Here is a 14,222-nt window from a genome sequence, read left to right on the forward strand (position 1 = left end):
CCCCCAGTCAGCCACGCAAGCAGCAGCAGAGCCTGATGTGATGCCACGTGAGTAAAGTATATACCATTCCGTGATGTAAAGTCAATAGATACCACACGTATCTGACCAATATTATATTATAGATGAATCCTAAAATTCTTCTCTAAATAATGATGTCCTCATGAGAATCATTGCAATGCAGAATTTGGTGATGGTCATGAAATGTGATGTCTCTGATGATCTTGATAGTGGTGTTGCTTTTGTCGTGCATATGCTGTGTGTAGCGCTGGACTCACCTTGTGACCCTAGCACCCCCTTCTCCTCTAATATCCTCATTTATGTTTTGCAGCTCAGCAAGCAGCCCGGCTCCATGCAAGAACACCGAACCCAGAAGGTGGGGGCACAGGGATGGACTCGCTGGACTCTCCTCCATCTGGTGCTGACGAGCACCGATTCTTGCCCGTGCATCTGCTGGGTCCCTTCTCAATGGATGACAGTGCCGACTTCGAGAAGCTTGCACCCCCAACCTCCATAATCCATTTGACACCGATGACATCTAGTGCTCCTGCGGCCATTTCCACATCCACCGTGGAGGTACCGGGCCCAAGCACCTTGCCACAGGGCACCCCAGGTGTCTCCAGGACGACGCCGACCAAACGGAGATTGATTCAACGTGGCAGGTCTGCTCCACGAGCGGTAGATCTGAGCGGGGACATGGTACACTTGTCCAGGAGGAGTGTTGACATAGGTCAGCAGATCCAACAGACAATGGGGGGACATATTCCTCCAGCTGGCCAGCATGTCTGCCAAAATGACGGAATACGTGCCACGGATGGCGGAGGCCCTGGAGCTGATAACCAGGAACACTGGTGGCGTAGACTGCACCCCAAGGTGCCGCACCCCCATTGCCAACAACACATGAGAGGCAGGAGGAAGATCTTGTTTCTGGCCCGGTGGACGTTCCCACCTCGGGACTGTCCTCTCTCGTATCCGTCCAAGCAGTGGTTCTGCCATCATCCCCCCCAATGAAGCATCACCTGGGAATTCCTTGGCCAGGTGGCTTGGAGTCAGATGGTGAAGGAGGAGGAGAAGCGGGGGTAAAGGAAAGTGAGGTGTATGGCCGCAGGTGTTGTCTAGGGCATATTTTTATGTTGTTGATGCTATTTTGGCGGAAGGGTCGGGGGAAAGGGCGAGGGGGCTACCTTGCTAGTTTGCATTTGTGTTATGTGTTGCTGGAAATGGTGACCAATTGAATGATGTAAATGTGATAAATTTGGTGTGGAGTGGGGCGGGGGTGGGGTGTGGTGTTTATTTACAGTTATAATTATGATTTCACACAAATGGTCGGATGAAATGTTTTTTATTTAACATAACCTTGTTGTGCATTGTCTCAGATAGCTGTACTGTTACACACTAGTGATTCCTTAACATGAAAGGGTATAAATACACTTAACTTGAATCAACTTAAACTTTAACTGTCACCAAGATGATGCACACCATTGATGTATGACCTGCACATCCAGGAGTGTTGCAGCTTTGTAAATAACAACAACATTCTTTCAAGCAAAGCGCTCATTTATGAGCTGCTGACAAAAAAGTCTTGCAGCTATGTAGTCACCACGGGCCCTTTTTTGTAGTCCAGTGGAGGCGGGGGCATGGTTTCAGCATCAGCCAGTTTGTCTGACCCGAGGTCACCGTCCACCTCCTCGACCTCCTCTTCCTCTCGCTCCTGAGGTGGACCATCAGTCCCTTCTGGCAATTCTTGTCCCCTCCTGATAGCCAAGTTGTGCAGTATTGAGCACACCACCACGAATTGAGCTACCTGCTCAGGGTGCTATTGGAGCTCTCCTCCTGAGTGGTCCAGGCATCTAAAGTGCTGCTTAACGATACAGGTAAAAAATGGGATGAGGTCCTACAAGACGAATTTAGGGAGCTAGGAGCTAAATTAAAAAGTAGGATCTCAAAAGTAGTAATTTCAGGATTGCAAACACTGCCACGTGCTAGTCAGAGTAGGGATCGCAGGATAGCTCAGATGAAAATGTGTCTTGAGGAGTGGTGCAGAAGGGAGGGATTCAAATTCCTGGGACATTGGAACCGTTTTTGGGGGAGGTGGGTGGGACCAGTACAAACCAGACGGTCTGCACCTGGGCAGGACTGGAACCAATGTCCTAGGGGGAGTATTTGCTAGTGCTCTTGGGGAGGAGTTAAACTAATATGGCAGGGGGATGGGAACCTATGCAGGGAGACAGAGGGAAGTAGAATGGGGGGCAGAAGCAAAAGATAGAAAGAAGAAAAGTAAAAGTGGAGGGCAGAGAAACCTAAGGCAAAAGCAAAAAGGGCCACATTACAGCAAAATTCTAAAGGGGCAAAGTGTGTTAAAAAGACAAGCCTGACGGCTCTGTGCCTCAATGCGAGGAATATTCGTAATAAGGTGGACGAATTAACTGCGCAGATAGCTGTTAACGGGTATGATATAATTGGCATCACAGAGACATGGCTCCAGGGTGACCAAAGCTGGGAACTCAACATCCAGGGGTATTCAACATTCAGGAAGGATAGACAGAAAGGAAAAGGAGGTGGGGTGGTGTTGCTGGTTAAAGAGGAAATTAACGCAATGGTAAGGAAGGACATTAGCTTGGATGATGTGGAATCAGTTTGGGTGGAGCTATGGAATACCAAAGGGCAGAAAATGCTAGTGGGAGTTGTGTACAGACCACCAAACAGTAGTAGTGAGGTTGGGGCCAGCATCAAACAAGAAATTAGAGATGCATGCAATAAAGGTACAGCAGTTATCATGGGCGACTTTAATCTACATATTGATTGGGCTAACCAAACTGGTAGCAATGCGGTGGAGGAGGATTTCCTGGAGTGTATTAGGGATGGTTTTTTGACCAATATGTCGAAGAACCAACGACAGGGCTGGCCATCCTCGACTGGGTGATGCATAATGAGAAAGGACTAATTAGCAATCTTGTTGTGCGAGGCCCCTTGGGGAAGAGTGACCATAATATGGTAGAATTCTCTATTAAGATGGAGCGTGACACAGTTAATTCAGAGACTAGGGTCCTGAACTTAAGGAAAGGTAACTTCGATGGTATGAGACGTGAATTGGCTAGAATAGACTGGTGAGTAATACTTAAAGGGTTGATGGTGGATAGGCAATGGCAAACATTTATAGATCACATGGATGAACTTCAACAATTGTACATCCCTGTCTGGAGTAAAAATAAAACTGGGAAGGTGGCTAACAAGGGAAATTAAGGATAGTGTTAAATCCAAGGAAGAGGCATATATATTGGCCAGAAAAGGCAGCAAACCTGAAGACTGGGAGAATTTTATAAATCAGCAGAGGAGGACAAAGGGTTTAATTAGGAGGGGGGAAATAGAGTATGAGAGGAAGCTTGCTGAGAACATAAAAACTGATGGCAAAAGCTTCAATAGATAAGTGAAGAGAAAAAGATTATGAAGATAAATGTAGATCCCTTGCAGTCAGATTCAGGTGAATTTATAATGGGGAACAAAGAAATGGCGGACCAGTTAAACAAATACTTTGGTTCTGTCTTCATGAAGGAAGACACAAATAACCTTCCGGAAATATTGGGGACCGAGGGTCCAGTGAGAAGGAGGAACTGAAGGAAATTGGGTAATTATAGACCACTTAGCCTGACATCAGTAGTGGGGAAAATGTTGGAATCAATTATTAAAGATGAAATAGTAGCGCATTTGGAAAGCAGTGACAGGATCGGTCCAAGTCAGCATGGATTTATGAAAGGGAAATCATGCTTGACAAATCTTCTGGAATTTTTTGAGTAGAGTGGACAAGGGAGAACCAGTGGATGTGGTGTATTTGGACTTTCAAAAGGCTTTTGACAAGGTCCCACACAAGAGATTGGTGTTCAAAATTGAAGCACGTGGTATTGGGGGTAATGTACTGATGTGAATAATGAACTGATTGGCAGACAGGAAGCAGAGAGTTGGGATAAACGGGTCCTTTTCAGAATGGCAGGCAGTGACTAGTGGGGTGCCGCAGGGCTCAGTGCTGGGACCCAGCTATTTACAATATACATTAATGATTTAGATGAAGGAATTGAGTGTAATATCTCCAGGTTTGCAGACAACTCTAAACTGGGTGGCGGTGTGAGCTGTGAGGAGGATGCTAAGAGGCTGCAGGGTGACTTGTACAAGTTAGGTGAATGGGCAAACGCATGGCAGATGCAGTATAATGTGGATAAATATGAGGTTATCCACTTTGGTGGCAAAAACACGAAGGCAGAATATTATCTGAATGGCGGCAGATTAGGAAAAGGGGAGGTGCAGTGAGACCTGGGTGTCATGGTACATCAGTCATTGAAAGTTGGCATGCAGGTAAAGCAGGCGGTGAAGAAGGCAAATAATATGTTGGCCTTCATAGCTAGGGGATTTGAGTATAGGAGCAGGGAGGTCTTACTTCAGTTGCACAGGCCCTTAGAGAGGCCTCAGCTGGAATATCGTGTTCCATTTTGGTCTACTAATCTGAGGAAGGACGTTCTTGCTATTGAGGGAGTGCAGCGAAGGTTCACCAGACTGATTCCCAGGATGGCAGGACTGACATATGAGGAGAGACTGGATCAACTGGGCCTGTATTCACTGGAGTTTAGAAGGATGAGAGGGGATATCATAGAAACATATAAAATTCTGACGGGACTGGACAGGTTAGATGCAGGAAGAATGTTCCCGATGTTGGGGAAGTCCAGAACCAGGGGACATAGTCTAAGGATAAGGGGTAAGCCATTTAGGACTGAGATGAGGAGAAACTTCTTCACTCAGAGAGTTGTTAACCTGTCGAATTCCCTACCGCAGAGAGTTGTTGATGCCAGTTCATTGGATATATTCAAGAGGGAGTTAGATATGGCCCTTATGGCTAAAGGGATCAAGGAGTATGGAGAGAAAGCAGGAAAGGGGTACCGAGGTGAATGATCAGCCATGATCTTATTGAAGGCTCGAAGGGCCGATTGGCCTACTCCTGCACCTATTTTCTATGTTTCTATGTTAAGTACTCCAATGGTTTTCTCTAGGATATTGTGAGTGGCTCTGTGGCTCTCGTATTGCTTCTCGGCTTCAGTGTGTGTGTCACGCAGTGGGGTCATCAGCCAGGTGGCGAGGCCTTATCCCTTGTCACCAAGCATCCAGCATTGACCTTGTGGCTGACTGGTAAACATGTCAGATACAGTGCTCTCACGCAGAATGTGAGCATCATGGATGCTGCGCGGATTTTTGGCATTCACTGCCGTAATTATTTGCTGGTGGTCAACAATGAGTTGCACATTCAGGGAGTGGAATCCCTTGCAGTTCCTAAAAACCTCTACATCCTGAAAAGGTACCCGCATCGCGTTGTGCGTACAGTCTATTGCTCCCTGCATCTTAGGGAAGTTAGCAATTTGTTAGAATCCTAAAGCCCTCTCAGTCTGAGCCTCCCTGGTCTTGGGGAAGCTGATAAAATCCATCCTGCATGTGTAAAGTGACCTGTCTAATGCAGCAATGTGTGGCAGGCTGAGGTATAGCGCAGATGTCGCCAGTTGAGGCCTGAAAAGAACCCGACACAGAATGAAAGTGCCGCGGTGACCTTGACCTCGACGGACAGTGCTGTCCTGATAGTGCTGGCAGGTTGCAGATCTCGGCTGATGAGCTGGCATATCTCACTGATAACCTTCTTGTGGAAGTGCAGTCTTCTAAGGCAGGTGTTATGGGGCAAATTTCTCCCTCTAAGTGCGGGTGGGCGTAAGGTCTGCTCTTCCTCATCAGTCTGGCACGTTTTAGATTGGGCACATACTGCTGTCGAATATATCTTCTGCCATCTGTAGTCTGCAACATGTGCGTAATCATCAAGACGGGCTGCGAAATGACAGGCCCCATTCCAATAGCTATCAGTATTACACCGATTGTTCACAAACAATAAACGTCCCCATTAAGACACCTAAAGTAAATTCCAATCGTCTGCAGTATGATGATATGTTTGTTCAGACGTTTACATCACCTTAAAAGACCTCTAGAGTACATCCAAGCTCCCCGAAGTTGAAGCAGAGCAGCATTTTAAATGAAGCGACCTCCGATTTAGAAAATGCCGTCCATACCGCTGTGATTAGTTCAGGTGAGAGCAACTTTTTCACAGCGTTTTTTTGGCGAGCGATGTTGTTGGCGAGATGTGTGCGAGGTGCTGAAAGTAACGCTGGGTGATTTTCTGGGCGTTAGTTTTGGCAAATGTGATCTTTACGACAAAAAACAGTATCGAGCAGTACAATTAAATCTCGGTGTTAATTATGTGCCAAAAGTAACGCTGGGCGATATTATGGGCATTGGTTTCGCCCATTCTGATCTTTCCGCCCAAAAAAAGTGGGTTTCGCCCATTCTGATCTTTCTGCCCAAAAAAAGTGGGCGGGTGGTATTATTTTTTATTGCCGTTACATACATGCCGAAAGTAACGCTCGGCGATAAGTGACCAAGAAATGGTCGTTACTTTCCATTTTGTGGCTAAATGGGCGATATATGGGCATTATACCTCATTTCAGCGTTAAAATGAACATTAAGTGGGCAGTATGCATGCAAAAATAATGGAAAATCTAGCCCATAAGCACCGAACAATTGTCACGATATAAGAGCTGGGGTTTATGTCGTTCCAGCGGAGATTAACGCCACAGTTTCAAATACCTTTAACGAGTTCATCTAAAAGTGAATAGGGATAATTACATCCCCAAAATATTTTTTGTGTGTTTATCATGAAGCTGGTTTAAAGTTTCTACTTGGTGTTGCACAGAGTCACAGATAATTTTGTTTGTGACTGTGGCCTGGGCTGTACTGGACTGCAGCGATTCGAATAGATGACAAATGATTTGGAAGCAGTAAGGGCATCAAAAACAGAGGCGGGAGCACAATTATGCAGGTTCACATCAGCAGACTACAATCTGTCCAATTAAATTATTTGATTTATTTAACCATTTTATTTAAAATCACCAATTGAATAAGGCATATTACTCCTCCTATTCAGGTAGGGCTGGCATTTGAATGCAGGTGGACTAGGAATTAAAACTGTATGTCTACTCAACAGAATTTTCCAGCCAGCAAATGTTACAATGACAGATGTGGCAAGTTATGTACCACAGCTGTCTCTTAACCTGTCACGGAGGCAGCTGGAGGGAATCAAGACCAGCTGGTTTGACAAATCGATTCCCCAATGCTTTCAAATATATTTGCAACAATTTTTTTTAAACTTTACTCTTTGATATATTCAGTATACCCTGCATTACAATTATATTTACAACATTAAGATTTATTTTTAGCTTTTGGTGCTTCACAGATGATGACTTAATACAAGACTTCCTGTGGATGGACTGCTGCTGCAAGGTCTCTGACAAGGTATATATACTTTACCAAATCTGATCAGTCCTATCTCAAATTTGAGATGAGAATCATAGGTCCCAGGTTTCGGGCCGCACCTAGAACGGCGCAGCCCCAACCTGGACGCCCGTTTTTCGCGTCTAAAGTGTGCCTAAAAAATAGTTACCGATTCTCCGGCTCCCTGCAGGTCCTCTGGAGCTGGGCGCGGCGCAGCACGAGCTGTGGGGGGCGGAGCCAGGTCCCTGCGCTGAAAACAGTGCAGGGACCTCTGCACATGCGCGCTACAGTGGGCGCGCATGTGCAGTAGCTCCATGCGCACAAAACTGTGTGGGAGGGGTCCCTAGCCCTGGCCAAATGGCCTCACTGGGGCTGTGTGGATCAGGCTGCACCTCCCTCGCCCAGCTCCTGCTTCCTCCCGACCCGGCCCGACCGCCCCCCCCCCCCCCCGCCGGACCGGATCCGACTCCCACTCCACCCCCCACCCCTGGACCCGAACCGCCCCCGACCCCGGACCCAAACCCCCCCCCGCCCCTGGACCCGACCCACACCCCTCCGCTCCTGGACCCAACCCAACTCCCACCGCCCCCCCGCCCCCGACCCCCCTCGGACCGGACCTCGCCCCCCGGACCAGACCCGACCCGACCCCCGCTCCCCATCCCCAGACCGGTCCCGACCCCCGCTTCCCCCCTGCCCCCGGACCTGACCCGACTCGACTCCTGCTCCCGCCCTCCCCCGCCCCCGGACCCGAACTCCTCCCGCCCCCGCCCCTGGACCGGACCCAACCCCCGCTCCACTCCCCCCCCCCCCCCCCCCGGACTCGTCCCGACTCCCGGACCCGACCCCCCCCCCCCCGGACTCGACCCCCACTCCCTACGCCCCCGACCCCCTACCCCCGAACCCCCGACCCATCCCAACCCTCCTCCCTCCCCTCCCCCTGCCCCTCCCTCTCTCCCTCCTCTCTCCACCCCCCTCCTCCCCCTCCTTCCCCCCCCCACCCCCCCCTTCCTCCCCCCCTCCACCCCCCTCCCCTCTCCCCTCGCTGTCAGAAACACAGACACTGACAGACAGAGAGTGAGAGAGACACACACAGACAGACAGACAGCTGGGGGGCCGTCCCAGCACGCTGATGGAGGGCTCCCGGTGCTGCAGTCGGTAAGTAGAAAATGTTTTATTTATTGATTTTTAAATTTATTTTTTATTAATTTTTTTTGATTGATTTATTGGTTGATTTATTGATTTATTTATCATTTATTATTGATGATGGCTCTTTATTTGTAAAACTGAAGTGTTTAATGTTTGTAAACTTCCCTTTAACCCCCCCCCCACACCCCCCCCTCCACCCACCATTCCCTACGCCTGATTTGTAACCTACGCCTGATTTTCTAAGTGTAGGCAAGGTTTTTCTGAGCGTACAAAAATCTACACTTACTCCATTCTAAGTTAGTTTGGAGTATGTTTTCACTGCCTAAACTTTCAAAACGGGCGTAAGTGGCCAACACGCCCCCTTTTGAAAAAAAAAAATCTGTTCCAAACTGAAACTGTTCTAACTGACTAGAACTGGAGCAAACTAAATGCCGAGAATTGCAATTTCTAAGATACTCCATTCTAAACTAGTTGCTCCAAAAAAACAGGAGCAACTCAGGCCGAAACTTGGCCCCATAAGGTTCAATTATGCTGCCACTTTTGCATCAATTCAAAGTAGCAAAAAGTAAGTTTAGAGCTGATATCAGAAGGCTCTTCAGACAAAGAGTAAGTAACTAACGGTCTTCCAGATAAAGGGTTCAATTTTGCCCAAAGCTGTTTTTTGGCATATTGCCAGAGTTACGCCCTGGCCAAAGACTGCCCGAAGTAGAGGAAGTGCATCTGGGAGGGTGCTGAGCACCTCGAGTCTCATGGCCGAGAGCATGCAGAAACCAAGCACAGGCAGCAGAAGGAGCGTGCGGCAAACCAGTCCCACCCACCCTTTCCTTCAATGACTGTCTGTCCCACCTGTGACAGAGACTGTAATTCCCATATTGGTCTGTTCAGTCACCCAAGAACTCAATTTTAAAGTGGAAGCAAGTCTTCCTCGATTTTATGGGACTGCCTATAATGAAAAGGCTCAATTTTACCAAAAGCTGTTTTTTGGCATATTGCCAGAGTTACGCCCGTTTTTCTAGGCCAGAACTATTCCAAAAATAAATGTGCCAAGTTTCCCCGCTATATTTGTCAAAATTGGCGCCACGCAGCCTGTCCAGTAGCTTCGGGGGGGGGGGGGGGGAGGTGGAGCCTACTGTCTGCACCGAAAAAAACAATGCCGCCTCTCTTGCGCATGCGTGAAAAAACAAAAGGACGTTTTTGACGTGATTTCTATGGGCGCGCATGTGCAATACAGCTCCCGGTCTGCAATCGGCCATTTTTAAAGAGCCAGTTGTGTGTGTGAGAACCTTGAATGCTGTGTGAGAATTGTAATTATTATTTGAAAAATCGGGAGCTGCAATACAAGATGCAACGCGGCGCCAGGACCAAGAATTTCTTATAGGATAAAGCGAAGGCACTAGTTACTGTGATTGAGGGCAGAATGCAGGAGCTGGACACCAGCAGAGGTTACATAAAAATTCCACCAAAAGAAATAAAGAAACATTGGAACCAACTGTGCAAAGGTGACCACCATGAGGTCTGGAGCCAGTAAAAAAAAAGAAGTGGCAGGACCTTGGTCAAGTTGTTAGTGTAAGTAATATTTTCATTTTTCAATGGAATTGCAATTGTAAATGTGACCATCTGTATATGTCCCACCCAGCAGAAAGACACCCTCTCTAAAAAGTTATATTTTCATCTTTGCAGAGGAAAGTGGCACACAATAAATGAGAAAGAACTCAAACAGAAGGAGGTCCAGCAAATCTGCACCCACTGACACCCTTGGAAGAGAGGGTCGCTGCTTTGATGTGTCCTGCCTGGAGACAAGCTAGGCCCACACTGGAGGGAGAGAGGGTAAGTCCTGCAAATTCCAGAGCCTGGCTTTTCTTAATGTTAAGTACTATGCAGGCTAGTCATGCTTCGGTTCAAGGGGATGTCTCCCTCAGCTACGTTTCAATTGATGCAATATGCTATCATTCATCATGGTCCTTCAAATGAGCCTGCTGCCTGTGCTGTATGTGCCTACTCATGCCACCCTGCCCTCTCAACCATTTGTCTGTCCTGTTATATTTTGCAGAACTTGAGGCCAACCCTGATGATGCAGAAGAAGATTCAGACGAGCCTGAAGAGGAGAACATCTTCCAATCCCACCTTCCAGACCAAGAGCATAGGGGTGAGGGGGAGGGGATGGATGAAGCCCCCACTGTTTTACTGACTTTTGAGGAGGTGCAGGTGCCGCCCATTGATGTGCCAGCCCCTTCCCTGACTACTAGTTTGAGTGTTGGTGAGACATTCCATGATTCCCCATCATCCGAGGCTGCGGGTCCCAGTGGTGGGGTGCAGCGAGGCACACCCAGGGCCCCACCGTCCAAGGCTGCTGGTCCCAGTGATGGGGTGCAGCAAGGCACACCCAGGGCCCCACCATCCGAGGCTACGGGTATCACTGGGATACTGCGATCCACACCCAGGGTGAGGAAGGGAAGGAGAGCTCGACCGCACTCTCCTAAGGTGCAGGATCTAACAGATGTGGTTCACATGATGGCAATGAGTGCGGAGAGCATTGACCTTATGTAATCACTCCTGGACACCATCAGTGGGGTGGGTGATAAGGTATTGGGACTGTCAGGAGAAGTAACAACACTCTCATGAAAAATAGGAATGATGTCCGGGAACATGAGGGAGGGAATCTCTCAGTCAGCTGAAACCATGTCGGTGCACATGAGGGTGGGAATGTCACAGGTAGCTGATGCGCTGTCAGTGAACATGAGGGAGGGAATGTTGCAGGTAGTTGACACACTTTTCCTCAACATGAGGGAGGGCATGTCACAGATAGGTGAGACACCTCAACATGAGGGTGGGCATGTCACAGATAGGTGAGACACTGTCGGTGAACATAAGGGAGGGAATGTTGGAGGTAGTTGAGACACTGTCAGGGCACATGAAGGAGGGAATTTTGGAGTTAGTTGCTGCAATAAGGGAACACGCCCAGACCCCGTGCCCATTGACAGAATCAACTGCCACTCCCACTCCAATCCCCAGACCAGCCTCTGAAGAGCCCCAAGCCGGGCCCTTCACATTGCCACCTGCCACCCCCCCCCCCCCCCCCCCCATCAACAGGTGCGCATTACCCAAGATATTAGAAAGAATAAGCTTGGTACCAACCCGAGAAACACTATGCCAACACCTGCAGGCAGGGGTGGTGGAGTCACCAAGACCAAGTGCGGCAGGCGGTCTTAGAATAAGGTGGAGGAGAGATGGGTGCAGCCTTTCTTTGCTGTTGTTGTTATTGTTGTTACTTCATCCTCATTGGAGGGACAGCCTTTGATGATGATGGGTTACTGTTGTAACTGTTCTCAAATTAAAAGTTTTTTGTAAGTTATGTAAATTTACAAGTTTAAAAGTTAGTAAGTGATCTTAAAATTTTTAAGTAATCTTAACTGAAAACTTTAAAGTTTGATACAAGAATATTTTTATTAATGTTAAGTACAAACAAGAAATGTTTGTTAAACTTTTGAATAAAATATATTTTAAATTATAACTGAATCATTTACATTATTTGTTCCATTATTAACAGAACTTTTGGAACTCAAGAAGAATCATTTCCATTATTTGATCCATTAACACAACACAACATTACGGAACAGGTCCAAACAGTAAATATGGTCCATGTGGAGTAGTTGCCGCTGAGCCTTCAGATAGCAAAGTGTTCACGGATGAGCTGCTGACACAAGGCTCGAGCAATCGTTAAAAGGCCATACCTGTCCGGGTTATGCATAGGGTCGTCATGAGCCAGATGGCGAGGCCATACCCTTTATCCCCCAGTAGCCAGCTCTGTCCTTCTGGCTGCTGCTGAAACATGGCAGATATAATGCTCTCTCATAGGATGAACGCATCATGGGTGCTCCCAGGGTATCTTGCATCAACTGACATGATGCGATGCATGTCGTCACACACAAGCAACACATTAATGGAATGGATGTCTTTTCTGTTCCTGTATATTTTGGAATAAAGGTGCTCGCAAGACGATGTGGGTACAATCAATGCAGCCCTGTACCTTTGGGAAGCCAGCAATCCTGGAGAAGCCCACAGCCCTGTTTCTCATGGGGAACTTTATGTAGTCATTCCTCCGGGCATATAGTGCAGCAGTCACCTGCCAAATGCAGAGATGTGTTGCATGTTGATAAATAGCACACAAGTCCCCAGTTGTAGCTTGGAAGGATCCGGATGCATAGAATGAAAGTGCAGCTGTAACGTTTACTTCAACTGACAAAGCAGTCCTCCTGACGCTTCTAGGTTGCAGGTCTGCTTTCACCAACTCACAGATCTCAATTACAACTTCTTTGCAGAAACGCAGCCTTCTGACACAGTCTGCATCACTCAGGTGCAGATACGAACATCTGTCTCTATATACCTGGTGGGTAAGGCCTCCTGCCCATCACTCTTCGAGCTCTGAGGTTCGGTATGCGATAACGTTGCATCCGCAGCACCATGATGCAAAAGGCTTGCACAAGGTATGACATTGTCAGTATTGCCCCCATACTTAAATTTTACCTTTGCGAGAAGCGCAAAACGGCAGGCAGGCAGGACAAGGTTCTTTGTTCTCTCTCCCCACGGGTCTGTATGGACCATACCCAGTTCTGAGCAGGCGCAGTGATCGGGAACCACCTACACCCTGCTCCCCCCCCCCCCCCCAACCCCCCAGGGCTACATTTGATGCGTAGTGCAGTCTTGTGATGCCTTCCGATTGCCTTCCGCAGCACCCCACCCACCCGGGCTTGATTTGATGGATAGTGCAGACTTCTGATGCCTTCCGATCACCTTCCACAGCACCCCACCTCCCTCACCAGAAGGCTTTTCAGGAGTGGTCAGATACGCCGACCTAGGAGAAATTTTTTTGGGAAAACTTCCATAATTGACAAACTGGCGCAGACATCGGGTTATGACGCAAAAAAAAACTAACCTAAAAAAATCGTCACTAACTCAGTTGCGCTGGCGCAGATTCCTTGGGAAAACTTAATTTTTTTAACTCACGCCAAAAAAATGGCGCTCCAAAAAAAAGCACAAATCACTGAGGAAAAATTGAATCCAATATACTGGAGACCCAACTCCCTAATCATTTAAGAAACAATTACATGCTGAAAGGTGTGAACTGTAGGGTTTTTCTAGATTAATGAATTTAGATGGACCAAATGGCCTTCGCCATGTGGAATTATATTGTGATCTTGTGGATCAATGCAAACTTTGCAGCATAGCTGGTAATCTGACTCCTGAGTGTATTGAAGCTGGGAGACATGAGACCACTTCTCGAAAGTACTCACAGCAGTTTGACTTTGCAACAGGTGGAATTTCGTAAAACTTAATTTTCAATATTTTTAAAAATAACCATCCAGGGAGCGGAGCACTGAATAAGTCCATATTTTGCTGTAATGTGCGCTTTTGTCATTGCTTTCAGTGCAACTAAAGCAAGGTGCCTCTTGTACTATAATTTGGTTCTGCTTCAGTGAGAGTTGACTCTACAGATACCAGAATATCTATAGTATAACTGCAGGCTTTTTATATTTAAATTCTGTTTGATTTTGTGGCTAGTAATACATTTCTTTCAATTTTTTTCAGTATCTTTTAGCCATGACCTTTGTTTATTTCAAGAGAGCTGGTTTCGAAATAAGCGAACAAAATAGAATGAATTTCTTTGTTGCTTTGTAAGTATAGCTCATTTATTGTAATGAAAAATAAAGATAAATGTGTTATTGGGATTT

The 14,222-nt window shown here is 47.3% G+C and overlaps 1 protein-coding gene across 1 annotated transcript in view; it reads left to right on the forward strand.

Moving 5' to 3' along the window:
• Positions 1-14,222, forward strand: part of spdya (speedy/RINGO cell cycle regulator family member A) — a 109,501-nt gene that overhangs the window by 41,632 nt on the left and 53,647 nt on the right. Inside the window, exons 3-4 of the mRNA XM_070884556.1 lie at positions 7,310-7,368; positions 14,080-14,165. Of these exons, the coding sequence (XP_070740657.1) occupies positions 7,310-7,368; positions 14,080-14,165 (145 nt within the window). The remainder of the gene's footprint in view (positions 1-7,309; positions 7,369-14,079; positions 14,166-14,222) is intronic.

Source organism: Pristiophorus japonicus, chromosome 7, assembly GCF_044704955.1.
Source record: "Pristiophorus japonicus isolate sPriJap1 chromosome 7, sPriJap1.hap1, whole genome shotgun sequence".
In the NCBI taxonomy this organism is placed as follows: Eukaryota; Metazoa; Chordata; class Chondrichthyes; family Pristiophoridae; genus Pristiophorus; species Pristiophorus japonicus.